The 18,505-nt window shown below is 40.0% G+C and overlaps 1 protein-coding gene across 1 annotated transcript in view; it reads right to left on the bottom strand.

Annotated features, from left to right (window-relative positions):
* Positions 1–4,253: 4,253 nt before the first annotated feature.
* Positions 4,254–18,505, bottom strand: part of nrxn3a (neurexin 3a) — a 101,833-nt gene continuing 87,581 nt past the window's right edge. Inside the window, 5 exon segments of the mRNA XM_053845832.1 lie at positions 4,254–6,604; positions 6,606–6,766; positions 6,769–6,853; positions 6,856–7,043; positions 7,046–7,102. Coding sequence (XP_053701807.1) covers positions 6,188–6,604; positions 6,606–6,766; positions 6,769–6,853; positions 6,856–7,043; positions 7,046–7,102 — 908 coding nt within the window. The 3' untranslated portion in view covers positions 4,254–6,187.

The following is an 18,505-nucleotide window of genomic DNA, read 5'->3' as shown; positions in this document are numbered from 1 at the left end:
TCCGATGAGGCCAGCAGAACAACATCGTCCGCAAATAGCAGAGATGAAATTCTGTGGTTCCCGAACCGGATCCCCTCCAACCTCTGGCTGCGCCTAGAAATTCTGTCCATAAAAGTAATGAACAGAACCGGTGACAAAGGACAGCCCTGGCGGAGACCAACATGCACCGGGAACAAGTCTGATTTACTGCCGGCAATGCGAACCATGCTCCTGCTCCGGTCATACAAGGTGCGGACAGCCCCTAGCAGAGGGTCCCGCACCCCATATTCCCGGAGCACCCCCCACAGGACATCGCGAGGGACACGGTCGAACGCCTTCTCCAAATCCACAAGGCACATGTGGACTGGTTGGGCGAACTCCCATGAACCCTCGAGCACCCGATGCAGGATATAGAGCTGGTCCAATGTTCCACGACCGGGGCGAAAACCATACTGTTCCTCCTGGATCAGAGGTTCGACTATTGGCCAAAGTCTCCTCTCTAGTACCCTGGAATGGACCTTTCCAGGGAGGCTGAGGAGTGTGATCCCCCTGTAGTTCTTAAACAGGGGGACCACCACCCCAGTCTGCCAATCCAGAGGCACTGTCCTCGAATGCCACGTGATGTTGCAGAGACGTGTCAGATATCGTTATCTGACTAGTCAAAAACTCATATAGAGTGAAATGCAACATCCACCAAAAAAACTCTTGAACCAGCGTTTGTGCAATTAAAATGTTAAGTCTGAAAAGAGCTTCACAATGATTTACTGTTTTTATTAGGTGCTGTTTACTATTACCCAGCTATTAACAGCACCTCAATCAGATGAGACAGATGGAAGAACCGTGGGTATTACAGTCGGTTTCAAAACCCATTTGAGGCAAACATTTAGTGCACAGAGTACTGTGACTACTTTCTTTAAAGGAAACACATCCTCACATTCATGGTGCCCTTTGGAGTCCTATACTGACGCAAAAGGCAGCCTTCACCATTGCATATGTGAAAAAAAAGACATAGGTTGGGATTTAGGGTAAGCTACGGGATGGCGCTACATTCTATATGTAATAACGTAACAAATTGCTATTTAAATGCCATCAAACAGTTGCGCCATGTAAGGGGTTATAACTAGCAACTGTCAACAAGTCTTCTTCAGTTAAGAGAGTTTCAATGCGTCTCACCGCCTCGCCGCAATCTCGCACCCCCACGTGTGGTGCTCTTCGTGCTCTGCAACGTGCTATCCACACATGCGCCTGAAACTATATGGAAGTAAAACATGTTATTTTTCTATCCTTTGTGCATGATGCGCCATACAGCCCAGTGCAATGCACGATCCACGCTGGCCCAGGAAGGGAAACATTCTTTTAGTCCACTGAAACACCTACTTGTAACATTTTGCGGTACAGGCTGTAGTAAAGGTTCTAGTTTGCAAAAGTCCACATTCCCAATGGCAATATATCATACGCCATGGGAGTGCGTATGGGTTGTTTAAGTTGTTTCACCCACTTCTTATCAGTGGCATGATGAGAACATCTGCCACTCAACAGTTTTTCGCTGATACAGACGCCAGAGAGCAACTGATACAGAGCAGATAAATAGTTTTACGTGAGTAAGATTAACAAGCCCAAAACATGTGCTTGGCTGATGATGACTTCCACAGAGATACACATCTTCATGGAAAATAGTAAATCTGTGCACACTGCACCAAGCTGGGTGGACAAAATGGGACTCAGTCCAGAGTGTGGCGAAGGATGTGGTTAAAGAAATTTGGGCCCTTGAGTAGCGTTAAAGCAGCCTCAGTCAGTCTCTGGATGTAAATGGTGCAGAGGAAGAAAATTAGTTGGCCATGTGTTGGACATGTGCTACAGGGAGAGCAGAAGTTAGCCAATGGTATTTGAGCAGTGTGCACAACCCTCTACATCCCCTTCCTGCCCTCATTAGTGCAGCCTTTCAACCACCCACGCAGACAGTAGGTCATCGTGCTCTCAGCTGAGTGGGAGAGCGCCAGAGCAAGCCTTTGTCCAGGTTGTTCTTCCTATGGAGGTGCAGCTGTTGCTGAACCCTCCTCGCCTGGGCCTTGATCGCAGTGCGATGAGGGTGTCTCCCAGAACAAATTCAAGAGTCTTTCAGGCATTTAGTGTTGAACTGTAGTTTTCTGACCAGAGGGACAGCTCCTCTGCCTAAGCCCTGCCCTCATTATCCAGCAGTCCTGTAGTGGTGCCATCTGCACTGATGGCACTGGAGAATAAGTCATTATTAGGAAATAGTTTCTATTGTGGCAATAGAAAGTTAGTTACTTTGATGCACTATCATGCTCAGCTGAGCATGCTATTCTTATTTTAACTCCACCAAAGGGACAGTGGTGGAGACTTTTTATGTGAACAGAAATCCAAAATAGACAAACCGCTACCGTACACCTAACCAGCTCCGGAAAATCCAACTTTCATGTGACTATTGAGAGAAAATATGGATTTGTCATTCATTCCCAGCTCTTTTTCATGTTTGTGCTTTATTTAAGCACCATAGCTCTTCTGCAATCCGCTGTCTATTTGAACCATTTCACTCTGTATATTTAACACAATAGGTAATAAAATATGTGGAGGACGATGATAGCTTAAAAAAAAAAAAAAAAATCCCAGTGCGATGGATAGATTCAAATGAGAGTGTTGGCTGAGGTATGCACTGCCACAGTACACTGCAATATTTTTAGTGATTGAATTTTTAGGTCAACCTTATATAATAAACATGTACAATAGTATGAGACAGACTGCAAATGACAATGGCTTGTGCTGGTATTTAATTCAAAACATGAGATGTAAGCAGATGTAATTTTTGAGGCGGGATTATTTATTAACTAAAGTACTTGCTCTAGATTCTCCTGCAACTGGGTCACTGCACCAAATGTTGGCCACAATGTCACGTCTCTATCGCTAACTGAATCCTGGAATGTTGACTGGCTGTGTCACTTGGCTAGTTTTCCTGTTTAAAATTCTAGACCAAACCAGGCCACACTTCACCAAAATGTTTGCGCATTGACTGGACATTTTTTGATCGATAAATGCGGTCAGCAAATAGATCCAACCAACAACAACAGATTGTTGAATCAAGGGAGGACATTTTAAAAGGGTGTTCTCAGACAGGCCCCTTGCAACACCATATCTTCAACCTCCTGAAGCCCCATGTCTACACACCGGGTCAAATTTCTCTGCCATCTGCTGCCAGTTTGAACTCATTGCATGCCAAATATTTAACACGAAATATACTGACACATCTATTGATTTATATTCAGTGATTGTTTTGTTGTCTGGTCAGCTTTGCGATGCAACTTCTATAAGGAAAAATGCACCACAGTATTAGCCACCCCATGACTTAATCCTAACACCAACCTCTGCCTGCCTTTGGCATGAAGTGTTGCCTGCGGCTTCAGTATGCTACACAGCTTGCTGTCTCTCTTGGACACAAAAGTGCATCAGAAAATTCGATATTTGGCATCAATTATTAGCAATGGTAGTGTAAGCATTGTAATTCTGCTGTAGATTCCCATTGTTTGCTAACACCACAACTGTATTGCAGATCAAACAACCATCATTGCAGGACAATAAACATGAATCTTCCACCCATTCAGAATGAAATGTTGTATCATGCTACTCCCACAGTGTTTTGCTCAAATGAACCTTTTGAGAGCAAAATTGTACACTGTAAACCCCACATCAATTAAAAAAAGAACCTTATGATTGTGATCCACCACCAGCTCTAGGAGGAACCAGGTTAGGTGAACTGGACTTTAATACTGAATGGCTGCAGATATGAACTGCTATTCCTTTGTGCTTATAGTTTCGAGATTAGGGTATTAGAATGTCAATTTTAAGTTCATTTAACAATGAAATCCTCAATTCATAAACTCACTGACATAACTCCACATTGTTCTTGTTCCCTTTGTAAAGTGTGTTTTAGAAATAAGTGTGAAATACAATCACGTTATATATACATTTTCATGGTAAGATAAGATAAGATAAGATAAGATCGACTAGACTATTCAGGCCACAAGGAAGAAATTCACTGTCACAGTAGCTCTTCGAACACATAGTGGGGAGCAAAGGGTGCAAAAGGTGCAAAAATAAAGTATGTTGTCACAACATTTAATGACTTACTTTACAAGCATGAGTTTTGCAAATATTCGTAGTTGCAGCAAAGTTTTTAGTTCTTCAATAGCACTACCTGTGCATGGAATCTGGCACCATTGTTAAAGAAAAGAGTGTAAGAAAATGAATGTTTCTTTTATTTGGCTTTATTTGTGTTGGCAGTGTACATTACATTTTCCGGTTGTTTTCACTGAGTCAGCACGTCACATGAGATACAGAAGAACCTGCGGAAGGGGAACTCACATGGATTGCGTCTGCTAAAGACAGAGCTGTGTTGACTGGGATCCCTGGTGATCACTGTTCAGAAAGGCAGCTGACGTTCATCTGTTTGTTGTGTTTGCTGCAAATTCCTCTTGAAGCAGATTGTCTAACTTGAGAGGACTCCTCTCTACAAATTTACTGGAAAACCATTAAAATACAATAAATAGTTATTGATGAATAGATATTGAAATGTTGAAAATAATTCAGTACAACTTTTATGTTGTCTTTTTTAGTCCTTGTTTCCCCATCGACTCCAAGATGACACTGCGCTTTCTCATCATTTTAGATTATACTAATATTCTATTTTTAATGAAGCTCAAAGGTTAAGGTCTTCACGTGTTAAACAAAACTGATGATGGAAAGTCAACATTCCATGCCAACCTGGAAGGAAAATAATGAAAGTAAAATCATCCATTTGAACGGAACCTTTGAGTTCACAGCCTCCATTGGACTTTATTCTGGTTGGTAAAGCATAAAGCAGCCCAGGGTAAGAAAGCCATAGTACAGAAGAAGGGACCGAGAAATATGCTGAATAGGTAGATAAATATTCATGCAACTTTCGAAACAGCTGTGCTTGTATCTCTAGGCTAACAATATATTTGTATTCCATCTGAAATATCAATAATATTTTCCACATTCTGATTTGAGTTTATTTAACAGTTAATAGATTTCCGTCATGAAATATGCTGTTAAGCCTGTACAATAGAGGTACTAAAAAATTACAACTGTCATGGTATATGTACAATTTCCTACCTACAAAGTACAATGGCTAGCATGTAATAAAATATGTAAACAAATCTCTCATTTTTTCTTTTTTTTTTCCACACAGTTGACTGTGACAGTAGATAGAATTCACACTTTCACCATTTATTTCCGGATACACATTTGAAACAATGTCGTAGTACTGCATTTGTGTTTTTCCAGACACCGCCATAGAAAAAGAGAACGATGAACCAACATACAGTTTTGCAATAAAAGACCACTGGTTGTGCCTAAACAACTGACCTCTACATCAAGAGATCCAGATTTTTTTTTTCCATCCCTCGCATTTAAACATTTCCAGAGGGGCTGTGTTCAAGCTGAATTATCCAAATTGTAGCATCGGAGTCCAACACTGGACTGGACCGTTGAGTCCGGACGGCATGCATTTTTCCGATCACCTCATAACTGTGAGAACCATCAACTTTTCGTCAAAGAAAATCAGTCTTGTCCAATGACAAGATCGCTCAGGTTCAAAGAGCAAACATTGTCTGTCCCATTTGCTCACTTTTGTTTTGTTTTATACAGTGAATCTTCTTTTTTTCCTCTTGCTTGAAGCAAACATGAGTAAGACACCACATGTGTTTTATGTATAAAGCATAGAAATCTTTGTCCAACACAACAAGAGTCCCTTTCCGCCGTGTGCTTGATCCCCATCTGTTAAAATCTACATGTCGTTTACATGCTGAAAATGGTCAAGATTATGATTTTTTTTTGTTATTGTTTTTGTTATTTTACAAAATAACAATCAAACAAAAAACAGATGTATATATTTTTGTGTTAAATGCTGAGGATCACATTGCTCTAAAAGTCACTTGGGAGAATGATGTGGCTGGGAAATATCTCTATGCTGATAACGTCTCTGACCAGATAGAAGGTTTCTAAAGTTGCTAGTTAGCCATCTTGTTATGCTTACAATAGTAAGTGTGCTTTATTTTACAGTACTTGACAGTTCTACTACTCAGCACAGTAGAGTATTATTCAAGTTCCATGTTATACCATCATTTGTCATACCTCCTGGCGAGGAAAGAAGTGTGATTCTCTCGTCACTCAGTCACACGTAATACTCCTTATCTTTATTTTTCTGCTTTTTGTTGCTGCCCTTAGAGCTCTGCTGTTTGTCCTTCATCACAGCGCCATTGCTCTGCACAGCTGAGTTGGTGATGTAGTTCCTGCTTTCGTCCACCTGGTAGGAGCCTTCATCCCTGTTCCTGTACTTATACATGGCATAAAGAAGGATGAGGATGCACAGGGCGGCGGCCGCAACAATTCCGATGACCATCCCGGTGGTGCTGCTAGATTCCCGGACCACTTCCGAAGGCCCTGGAACTCGCCTGACGCCGGGCTCTGTGGGGAGTGCTGTGGGTATATTATGGAACATGGGGGAGGTTATTAGATGGCCCCTCAGCTTGCTGCCGTCTACCTCAAAGGATGTGGGCAATGGAAGCAACACTAGGCCAGGCCGGGGTTTTTAGCTCACGGCTATTCATTGTACCGGGAGCCATGGTGAGGGTATCGGTGAAGGCAGAGGTGGCGGTGGTGCGGCTCTGGTCGGCGGCTAGTGGTACGGCGGTAGCTGTAGTCCTACCGCGTCTGAAGACAGATGGGGTGTTATGTCTAAAAGTCTTGGAGCTTTGTAGCCACCATCAAAGGCCGCCGTGGTCAAGGTCATATCTGTTACCGTGGAGAAGGCCGAGTCAAAATCTTCATCAGCGGTAGGGAGGGCAGGTTTGACTTGATCGCTTCCCCAGAGCCATACCCCGGTATCACCAAGCCATCATCATCACAATCATTGCTGCCTCGGTCCCACAAGCATGGTACCCCCGCCTCAGTGGCCTCGGACACGGACTCTTTGGCGGTCGCATTAATGGTGAGGTGGTGTGTTGAGGGAGAGGGAATGAACGGTGCACAGGGACTACAGAGGGGTGCGCTAATGGATCCTCTAGTACTGGATTGACTAATTCAGCTCCTGGGGTCAGAGACACACATGTACGTTTGTTAGAACTTTCATGGTCTTGAAATATGCAAACAGAAGCATCTATTTTACAAAATTATAATCCACAGAAACACAGAAGAAACCATGTGGATTTCATCTGAGGCTTAGAGGTGTTAATGTGAGCCAAGGAGATCCAACCATGGAAAACCACAGTAACTCATCAACTGAGGTGAAACTTTGCCAAATAAATCTGGAGTATTTCTACAGGATGGTAAAAATTAACAAATACCAGGCTCTTCAATCACCTCAAACCTCGAGCTTCACATGACGGATGTCTACATCCAAACATTTTTCTGGTTGCAGAGCAGCCGTAAGTGGATGTTGTTGTGCAAATATAGCTGTGCTATAACAACAACAATAATAATTGTTATCATTATTATTTTTTATTTGTTTAATTGACAACGGTCCTAATTTCTTGACAAAATAACTTTCATAGAATGGAAGACGTTTTGCGGGATGAGGCACAGTCAAAATTTACTTAAATAACAACAAGTAATGACTTGTTGGAAAGTAACTACGTAACTTATGATGAAAATGAATTTGTTACAATGTGATTACAATGCAGTGTTGAGTTACATAATGATTTGAAATCTACAAATAAGCTACATAAGTCTACATGAATACATACAGACACAGTATGTTCACACCAAAAAAGCTTAGGCTACAAAAGTGACAGAGTTACACGTGAGGTCAATGAGCCACGGTTACGTCCGACAACATGTAGAAATATGGGAGTGACGGCAGAGTCTTAGCTTCTGAACTCCAGTAATGTATGCACCAAGGGAAAATTCACCATTGAGACCAAGAAATGAATTACAAGAGAATGTCATCGAATGAACGACTCGCCAAGATCACTGGTCCGATCTGATGTAGTCGATGAGACTCAAGATGGCTTCTGATATTCTTCCACAGCAAATAAAGAGCCAGATACTGCTCTGCTCATGTTGGGAGTTGGAAAGTTGCGTTTGGTGTGAACATATAGTCAGAATAAGTGTAGTTTTCCCAGAGTGATGATCCATTCAAGATTATGAAAAGAGATGCTTTTATAACGCCACATTTGACCATTTAGAGAAATCATGTAATTCTATTGTGAGCATTTAATTCGGAAAATCCGTTTGTGGTCCCGGGACCTGACTATTGATGGACTGAGTGAGTGGATCTAGCTACATAAAAATACACAAAACACTGTTAATTCCGGTAACTTCCACAGGACTCTCAGGTGTCTCTTGGCACACAAAGCAGTGAAGCCAGGGTATTTGTGGTGGTTCTACCACCACCAGTTTCAATTAATTTCTGTGTGAGGTGTGAGAAATCGGGAAATATGCCCATGAATGAAGAGCTTACAATGCCTTTAAAATGTTCTGTTACTGTTGATCAGGGAGTATGGGGCTCCAATGAAGGAGTTTTAAGGGTGTATGAAGTGATACATGGTCAGCTCTGCAACTCAGAAATATGTTACAACAGCCTCTGTTTAAAATGATTAAATGTCAATGGCAGAATAGAGTCCAGATATTTTATTGAAGCAATTACTACGATAGTTGGATATGTCATAAAGATACGAACATAGGACATTACTAACATAGGACATTCAGAGGCCTCTGTAATCCCACAAGACCGAATCAGCATCAGGAAATGGAAATCATACGTATACGCTGCTCAAAAAAATTAAAGGGAACACTTGAACCACACATCTGACTGTAGATCTTTATGAAAAAATGTGTTCCCTAGTGAACGTGTGTCCAATCATGACAGAGAAGTCAGCCATCCACGTTACATGCCGCATTTGGCAACTGAATCTAATGTTTCCTCTCCAGCTGCATTTCTTGTCATTCAAAGGTTATTGCTGGGGTTAGAAAGAGGTTGTTGACCAGACATTCCTTGTTACCTCACTTGTGCTGCACCTCATGGCTGACCCAAACTTAAAAATAATTTAAAAAAAAAGAAAGTTTTGGATGGTGAATCGCTGCCATCTGCATCAGGAAATCTCACAGTCTGAGAAGCTATTCATTCAATTGAGCTTATTGTGCGAGCATGCAAGGCCCGTCCTGACATATGCTTCTGGGGTGTACAGTAAAAGTCTACTCGACAGTTATCAACAAGGAGTAAGAATGTGTTTCAATGGATGGTGTTGAGAGTCTGACCTCAGAAGCATATGGAGTTCCAACTTCTCTGGATATTCCTCTGGATCATTTACAATGGCGCTCTGAGGGATGTACTCCCAGACCTGGATCAGTGGCATGTGCTAGTGGTGAATGGAACAGAAGATGATGTCCCAAAAAGGTTTGATTCTACCTGGGTACATGCTGTCCAGTACACAGCATCAATGCCTTCATCATGCAGAGACTCAGGTCACACTGCACCTGCATATGTCTCATGATCTCTGTCAAGCAAGATATCCCTCCCCAGACCATCCCTAACTCACCACCAAACTGGTCATCCTGGCGGATGCTGCCAGCAACTTAATGTTCTCATAGACGCCTAGAGCATCTCTCACATCTGCCACACACGCTCAGTGGAAACTGCTCTCATCTGTAAAGAGCATAGGGCAGCAAAAGCAAACCTGCCTATCTTGGTGTTCTCTGGCAAGTGCCAAACAAGCTGCACGATGATACTTATGGGCTCATACCACCCTCATGCATTTGTTTCTGACCAGCATCATGCACACTGGTGGCCTGCTGGGAGAAATTCTGAAGACCTCACCTCTATGCTCTCGGTGCTGGTCCTGCCTGGATGAGCTGCACTACATGAGCAAAGTCTATGGAGGACAAGGCAATGCACAACTTTTCTTTTTGTTGAGGTTGTCTTGTTAACTGCCTTGTTCCTGCCAGTTCCTTTAACACAACAGCAGGTGACACTGTGTTCCAGGTCAACACCTCAGAAAGTGATTGACGCAACTGTTGTGTTAAAGCAACTGTGGTGTTAAAGCAACTGTGTTCCCTTTTTTTGAGCATGTATACAGCTTTCTGTCATTTTGTGTTAACTTGACTTTTACTATAGATACGCTTTTAATTCTTCACCCAAAAAAAACAAAAAAAACAAAACAAAACAAGCAACCAATTCCGTGATACCAGTGGTGCATGTTTGATTTACTGAAGTACCTGCCAAATGTGTGGAGATTAGTGACACAACGCAGATTTTAATCGCTTTGGTTTGAGCGGAGATTGGTTGTACACTGAACATTTAATCTGCCATTGACAAAAGGTGGATGTTGACAAAGAAACTTTCCAACAAGAGGCAAATGACACAAACACCTACATTCACAGCAAACCATTTGTCGATTCAATATATAGCAGTTTATTCTCTTTCAGGCAATGAAACACCGTCATCATTCCTCACAGGTCAACAGAGATGCAGTTTGCAACACTTAAGATCTGCGCCATCACCAGGCGTCACATTAGATTCAAGTGGCATTCACAACAGGATGATCCACAGAAGACGCCTGCATATTAGTCTATTAGATTTCTTAATGTGGACAATATTTGATGGATAAAATACAAAGAAATACAAATATATTACACATCAAATATGTCACTTGTACTCAACAAATATGATTTAATAAATAATACTACTAAATTATTTTTTTTAATCATTTGTCAATTAATTCGTAGAACAAAGTAAGCACCAATAAGAGAAGTTGAGACTGAACAAAAAGGCATTCAAAACAAACTTCAGTTGATGTATATAGCTTTTACTAAAATATGCTATGAATGTATCAGAACCTTTGGAAAAGTGGCATCCTCTTCTTCAAATCAATAAGCTGTCACACAGTTAATCAGTTAGCCAGCCATATATGTAGATATAGATATAGAAAGATAGATATTTTTTGTTTTTCAGTATAAATAAAGCAATACCAATTGCCACACTACCAGCACTGCTCACCCTCTTCCAGAATCATTACAGGTGCAAACTGCATCAATATAAACAGGCATTCAAACAGAGTAAAGTAAAGGTTGTGTCCACTTACATCAACAAATTGCCCGCATGATTTAGGCAGGAAGAAAAGAATTTACAAAGAAAAAGTTGTATAACAGTATTCGATAGCCATGTTCATCATTATTATTCACTGCAGTGTGCTCTATCTTTAACATGACAATACAAGGGAGGCAACAACACACACATCCACACCACATGACATAAAAAATAAACACCATAATTCTGTTTTTTTATGTTTCACTTTTTCCTGGTAAATAATTTTATGATTTTCTTTTTTATCTTTTTTACAAAAAAAACATATCTACATTTTTTTTCTCCATTGGCAATAGACTTCAATAGAATCTAAAATCTATTAATGTTACAGGTTTTTGCGTAAATTCTCATATATTCTTTCGTGTAAATGAATGGTTGACTGGATTGTTTAAACAGCTCTAAAGACAAGGGAGCAGGTGAAGAAGGGGTGGGACCTATGAACATATTACAGAGGAGATGAGGTTGATGAGGGTGAAGGTGTAAGTCAGTTGCCATGTCCATGTAAAGGCAGTACGAAGCGGTCGGGCGGCATTAGAGCTTTTGGCTGTAAGGAAGGGATGGGGATATACAAACAATGAGCATATACATGCCCATCTACAGAAAAGAACAGAAGAACTCTAACACTGACATGTCTGACAAACCCTAAACTGCAACTTCTTAGCCATGCAAATTTGTATCTTACAGTCTAAATCAATTTTGCCAGAGTAAAACTTATCTCAAAGTGGCGAGATGGACCTGGAACTGCTTCACCTACTAATTTGTGGGTTAGGATCCGAATATCTACCCTTCAGATTGTCTGTTTGCGCAGTACGCAACAGTATATTGCCTCTGATTTGTTGCCAAACTAATTCACGTACGGACACACAAGTTAGTCACTGAAGTAGTTCCAAATCCCAATAAGGTCATTTAAATAAACAAAAAACTATGCGTTATTTAATCTACAAATATACATACAAACATACTTGTAAAGCTTAAAAAACATTTTGTCTACTTCATTTCATACAAAATGTGTGACCTGTTAAAAACCTACCAAATGAAAAAAAGATGAGAGAACAAAGCCATTTAAAAATTTTGCACACACTACAACCAGATGCACACAGATTCTATGCACACAGACAGTTGTGAGATAGAAACTCGACCGAAGCGGCCGGACGGGCTCCTCTCTCATGTTCCTGATGACAAAGCTACTGGTAATTTTTAAACATGGACCGGCCGTGCAGTCTGGGTGTACATTAGAGAGAGAGAGAGACGGTACTGACTGAGAATGGGTGCCTACTCAATATTACTCATTGGTTTGGTCTTTAGTTGTACTGCAGGATGTTGATGCATGCTTAAAGTAAGTTGCATTTAGGGAAAGTAGAAAAGAAACAACATAGAAAATCGGGGAAGGGGCTAAAGGGGGGCGAAGGACTGACTGAAAATACATGAAAGACACTGTGTCCCAATTCCATTCACATAAAATATATATATAGATAAACCTCACACCTGCATCATCTCATGGATTACACCCTTTTATCGTCATGTTGCACAACTTAAGATAGCAACTTCTCTCAGGACAGTTCACAGAACGCAGTGCATTAGTCCCTCACATTCTGCTTTTAATAACCAGCCAACAATGCACCTTAAGCTACTTTCAAAGTCAAGACCACATAGCCTGAAAAAGTCTAACCGAACCTAACCTGAGTACAGACCAAGACTGAGACAAGACCAAGACTAACAGGGTCTGAGAGTGAGTCATAACTAGACCAAGCTAGATACTGTACATGGACATGACAATTTTTCAGAGTGAAATATACAATATCACAAATATACAGTAGATATATTTCTTTCTGTTCAACTGGCCAACTCACTAAATAGGGTTTATGAAGACAGAACATAATAAAATTGCCTGCATCTTAACTCAGTCACTTCTTGCATTTGTGATTAAAAAAAAAAAATACATCGCAACATCTGTGGTCTTGACTGGTGCTGACAACAAATCTAGGGTCCAACACAACCTAGACTATAAATACAGTACCGGGACCACCACCTGGTTTTATTGCCACTTGCTCGTTGTTGTCATTTTGAGGTATCGAGCTTGTGCTTTAGTTCATGGACCTTATTTGCCAAGTACAGTATCACTGACTGATTTTCCTTTCTAGTGCCAACACATTGTGCACCTCCAGCCCATGTCTGCAGCAGTATTTTCTCTTTGCGCAGTCCCTTCATCAAGCTTACCACAGTCTGTCATTGGATGACTGAAATCTATTTGGATCACTTTGTTTTCGACTGCTCACATCAGTGTTCATTCATGAATCATAGCGATTGTCTTACTCCTCTTTTGCCCAGTACTTCCATGTCACACATTCTTGATCCAACATGTTCCCTCTCCTGTTTCAACACGAACTGTCCCTCTGGTTTCTAATCTCGTCCTTCCTCGTCATGAGCAACAGTTCTAAACTTTTTCAAAGGCATAAACTGGGATTGAGACACAGGTCAAGTTGGACACAATGCAGTGGGGAATAAGAAATAAAATAAAATACAAAGGGATTCACTGACAAGTGAGATGGGGGATGAGAAAAGTAGCTTAAAGCTGATATCCACAACTTTAAGTTGCATGTTTCCATAAGGCACTGCTGGCACCTCCATTTAATATAAACGCTGCAGGAAATTATATTTTGATCAATTGTGACTACAGTGAAGTCATAATTTCATTCCACGTATGTGAGACTGTGTACACTAGGGGTGGGCATTTTTGGGACCACGATGTGATCCAAAATTGATTTTTGGATTCAATGCAATTTTATTCATAAGGATTTTTGACAGAATGAAACATTTAAGTGTCTTTTCCACATTGATTACGTTTTTAAACTGTTACGCAACTGTACCATAAACCCAATATTGTATACTGCTTAAGTTGAAAAGTTTCTCATTATAATTTCATAAAAAATAAATAAATAAAATAGTTCAGTGAATCATGTTGCCTTTTAAAATCTGACAACCATTCTTTTAGCGTCTTGCTAAAGCTGTGGCACAGCTGTCTCAAAACTGGGTTGCATGTGTCTTTGATCTCCGGGTGCACGCATTTGTTGTGTTGCTGTAGAACTTGATCTTAGTTTTGCAACGCTTGTGTCGTCCAGCTTGGTGTTTCTGGCCATTCAGTAAAAGATGAATGAGTCTTTTCTTTTTAAAAAAATCCTGAATTCTAGGATACGCTTCTTTTGTGAATCGATTTTTTGGCACACCCCTAATGTACACATAACAAAAACCTCCAATTTATGAAGTTACGTCGAGATACCAGCTTTAAACTTTGACACACAACTTAGTAGTCTGTCTTAACCCACACAAGCAGAGTGGACTGCGCACGGAAACAATCACACATCAGCAAGAAAGACTTTCATAAGATGACACAATTCAATTTAAAATGTATTTGTGGTAATGCAGTTAATAACCTGCACAAAACATTTTGAGATATATATATATATATATATATATATATATATATATATCCTATTTTTTAGAGAAATATTGTTTATAGGAGAGTAGAAGATTAAAGTGGTAATATGTGAACCCAATTGCAACTCTGATGGTTGGATAAATGTATGTTATGTCAAACATATTGGTCATATCAAAAAAGACAATAGTAAACTTGTTGAAATGTCATCACACTATTTGTCAGGATTAATGTTGTGATGGTGCTTTCTCTCAAGCAGTGGCTTTCAAAGAGTAGCTCATTTAAACTTAAACATCAAAATAAATATTCTCAATAAGGTCAGACATAATTGGTACATGTTTGTGCCCCCTAGAATGTTGGATACATTTGTGTGAACATGAGCAGCATTTTGTCTTTGAGTTTGAAATTTAAACATAAGCATGCATATGCTTCTGAGGAATGTTTGTTTTCATTTCTTATTCTCTACCAGTGAATTGTAAAAGAAACCCTACTTTTATCCCCCCCCAGGCAGAAAACAGTTCTCTCCACCTCAACACCTGGTCCTGCGCAACATCTAGACATTCAGTTTGAATATTTATTTGTGGGCTTTGGGTTCTAATGTTAAAGGTTTTCCAGCATATAGTTTTCATTGTTGTTTGTGATTAAAAAAAAACCAAAAACCTGCTTTTCCATTCATTGTTATTAGTGACCCATTTAATGATTAACCATTCTATTTATTATTTTAAATGTTTGTTTTATTCTGATTTTACAGTTTTTACAGCACGTAGTGATCATCTTGTCTTGTTAAGTGCTTTATAAATAAGTATGGTATCTTATTTACTAGTGTTTGGTGAAAAGGCAGCACTGTGTGCCGAGCAACAGGTGTGAGCTCATGACATAATGTCACTGCAATGGCTTGCTGTTGAAAGGTTTACCTATCATACCAGTCGTTCAACATTGAATTGTGTAGATGTGGTACCTAAAGAGCTTAGGAGTGAAGTGGCATCTTATGAAAGAAGCAGCAGCAGCAGCACATGACAAGAGTACAACCGAGAACAGAATCACTCCTGAAAGCAAACCGTTGAGCAGGCACACGCAACAAAAACACAGAGTGGTCTGTGACTACTGCGGCCATAATGAACACAGAACAGCTGCAGGAGAGATGTCAGGGAATCATAAACACAATCCCATGCAGTTAAATGGTTGGGGTCATCTTGTTGAATTACATTTAACAAAATATAGAAACTAAATTCATTGACAAAAAAAAGAATGAGGTTGCTTAAAAAAAATCCATGCCATTCGCGATTCACATGAAGCATTGCTAAGCACAAAACTGAGACGAAAAAGCCTTTGCACAAATACAAGCAGCCAATCCAATTGTTTTCTTAAAAACAAAAAAAATAACAAAAAGGGAGGGGTGCAGATTTTTCTAAAGCAGCATGGAGCAAATGTGAATATTGACAAATTAGGGCTGCACATTGGAAACTGATTTAATAAGGACCAATACTAGTGATTTACGTGTCTTTTATATCTATATATATATCTAATATCTAAAATTATATCTAAAATGCTTCATTGCGCTAGAGCTGAAATCTGAAGGCCACGTCCACTAACATGAAAACGCTTCATGGGAAACGTGATTTGTTTGTACCTGCAATGGAGTCTGCAGTCTGAAGTGCATTAGTCGATCAATTACAGCGACCCTTAACACTACCAGTATTGTCCTGTCCATATACTTCCCACAACTTTGTTTAATATGATCTGAATGAGGAGCTCCAGCTTTGGAATACATGAGAAAAGGGAAGATCACCACATCACCAGAGCGTCACCGAAGAGCTCTAGACTCAAAGCACAACTCATAACCATGAGTGAGGAGACAACATTGTTCATGTTCTCTACACTACAGGAATCTGCCTCCAATATCAATAAAGGACAATCTCACTTCCACGTGAGAAGATGGACAAATCACACGGTAGATCTGGTCCAATGCAGACACGCCTGACATCAAGTGCAGTCAGAAATGAATTGTCTGTGACCAACTTCACAGCGATCTGAATTCCAGTAACACATGTAGAACATAGTCTGGAGAAATATAGTCTGAAATATTATCATATGGCAGCTAAAGAATTCTTATGTCTGGTTTTGATTTTAAGTTTAAGAAAACAGCAGTGGCCAACTAGTGATGTCCTTGTGCATATAGGGATCTTGTCTTTCCATCAGAGTTGTCAGTTTGGACTAAGGATCTTTAGATCCTCTTGCAGGACTTCAGTGGGGCTGTCAAAATTCCTGGGACTTCTTTAATCTGAAGGTGAATGCCTATCTTTGTCACACTATTTTGGAATAGTTTCTGGGTACTACATGCATTTAGGAAACCTAAACCTAATAACTGTGAATCTGGCTGCAGTACTAGAGTTTCCGAGGTGTGCAAATGCTCCTTAAATGTAAAAGGCTGTTGAGGGGCATTCTCTGAATGTTTAGCAGCCCTAATGCAATAATCCACACACAGCAAAGGTCATGCTGTGCAGCAACACCATAGAACCATGTGCATATGCTAGCAGGCGAGGAGGCGGAACAAAAAGCAGGAAAGGTGGAGATGAAAAGGAACATCAACCCCCGAATGAAACCAACGAGGTGAAATCAGCAGCATGCTGCTGTCAACGAGAAAGGGTTGAGATGGAGTGAATTTCTGTGTAAACACATGACTGGATGATTGGGGCCCTGTCTTTGTCTTTCTTCACAAATCCCCATCAATCTCAGAATACTCAGCACATCTTCATTCGGACTGGAAAATATTTGGGAATGACTGTGTTTAGGAGAAGACAGTGTGATCTTTTCCTGGTGTGCAAACCCATCGCAGCCAAACAAAAAGCCAAGAAGTCCTCATTTACACACAAAAAGAAAAAAAGAATGAATAAGAATCTTTAAGCACATTTTATTATAAAACTTGTCTCCCACAATAATTTATTTTCACACCGTAGCTATTGACGTTCCAGATAGCTGTCAGTGACAAAAGTACAGCGACCACAAACGCAAACATATAATCTTTTCTAATTTCTTCTAATTCTATATATGATCTTTTGCCTCAAGGCCCTTTACAAACTCATACTTTTCAATGTTTAAAAGACAAGGCTGTACATCACGGTGAAGTCTTAATTCACTAACTGGAAATCCACACTGAAAATAAGAGCGTGGCGTACAGCTATTCCTGTGACTGGATACGTATAACGTATCAAAAGAAAAAGAAGTTAGGGAGCACTATGAAGGATCATCGACAAAATCTGGTTAGAACTAGCCTGCTAGGAGCAAGAGTTTAGCCTCTAAAAGACTGAGAATGTGTTGCTTACTTAAAAGTTGAAATTATGTGTGATGAAATGATGAAACATTTTTTTCTCAAACTGTGATTGAAAGCTCACAGATTACACATGTATTACTTGGATGAATATGAAAGGATCTGGATGAATATGTTATTCATGATGATCGTATGTGTTTTAAGTTCAATACTGAATGTTCAGTTAAATAAATAACTTTTAATTTGGAGGACTTGGCTATTATTTGGATAAGAGCAGACATTGACACGGCTGCACACCATTGACAATTTTACACTTCATTCTCTTCTCCAGCCAGCAGTAGTTTTTTCCAAATATTGCACAAAATTCCCAAATGTTTTCACACTGCTTCTCTATGTTGCTGATAAACTCAAATATTTTGGAGAATTGAAATATATCTTTTAAGTTTTAGTACAAAAAAGACAGAATAACAAGTAGAAGCAAATGTATGACCCAAAGAAAGGAAAAACCTATACACAGAAATTCAATGATATCTGTTCTCTATTATATGGGCAAACAAGGCAAGTATCAAAACATGGAAAAGATGTAATCAATAAAAACTTAATGGGAAAAAAAACAGACATGTCTGTACTCTTAAAAACATAAAGTAAACTACAGAAAAAACAAAACAAAAACAAAGCGCGGAGGACAGTTAATAGCAGCATCAGTGGT

This window comes from Synchiropus splendidus, chromosome 16, assembly GCF_027744825.2.
Source record: "Synchiropus splendidus isolate RoL2022-P1 chromosome 16, RoL_Sspl_1.0, whole genome shotgun sequence".
Taxonomy (NCBI): domain Eukaryota; kingdom Metazoa; phylum Chordata; class Actinopteri; order Syngnathiformes; family Callionymidae; genus Synchiropus; species Synchiropus splendidus.
The sequence above is the reverse complement of the archived record's forward strand: the minus strand, read 5'-3'. Positions and strand labels throughout refer to the sequence as shown.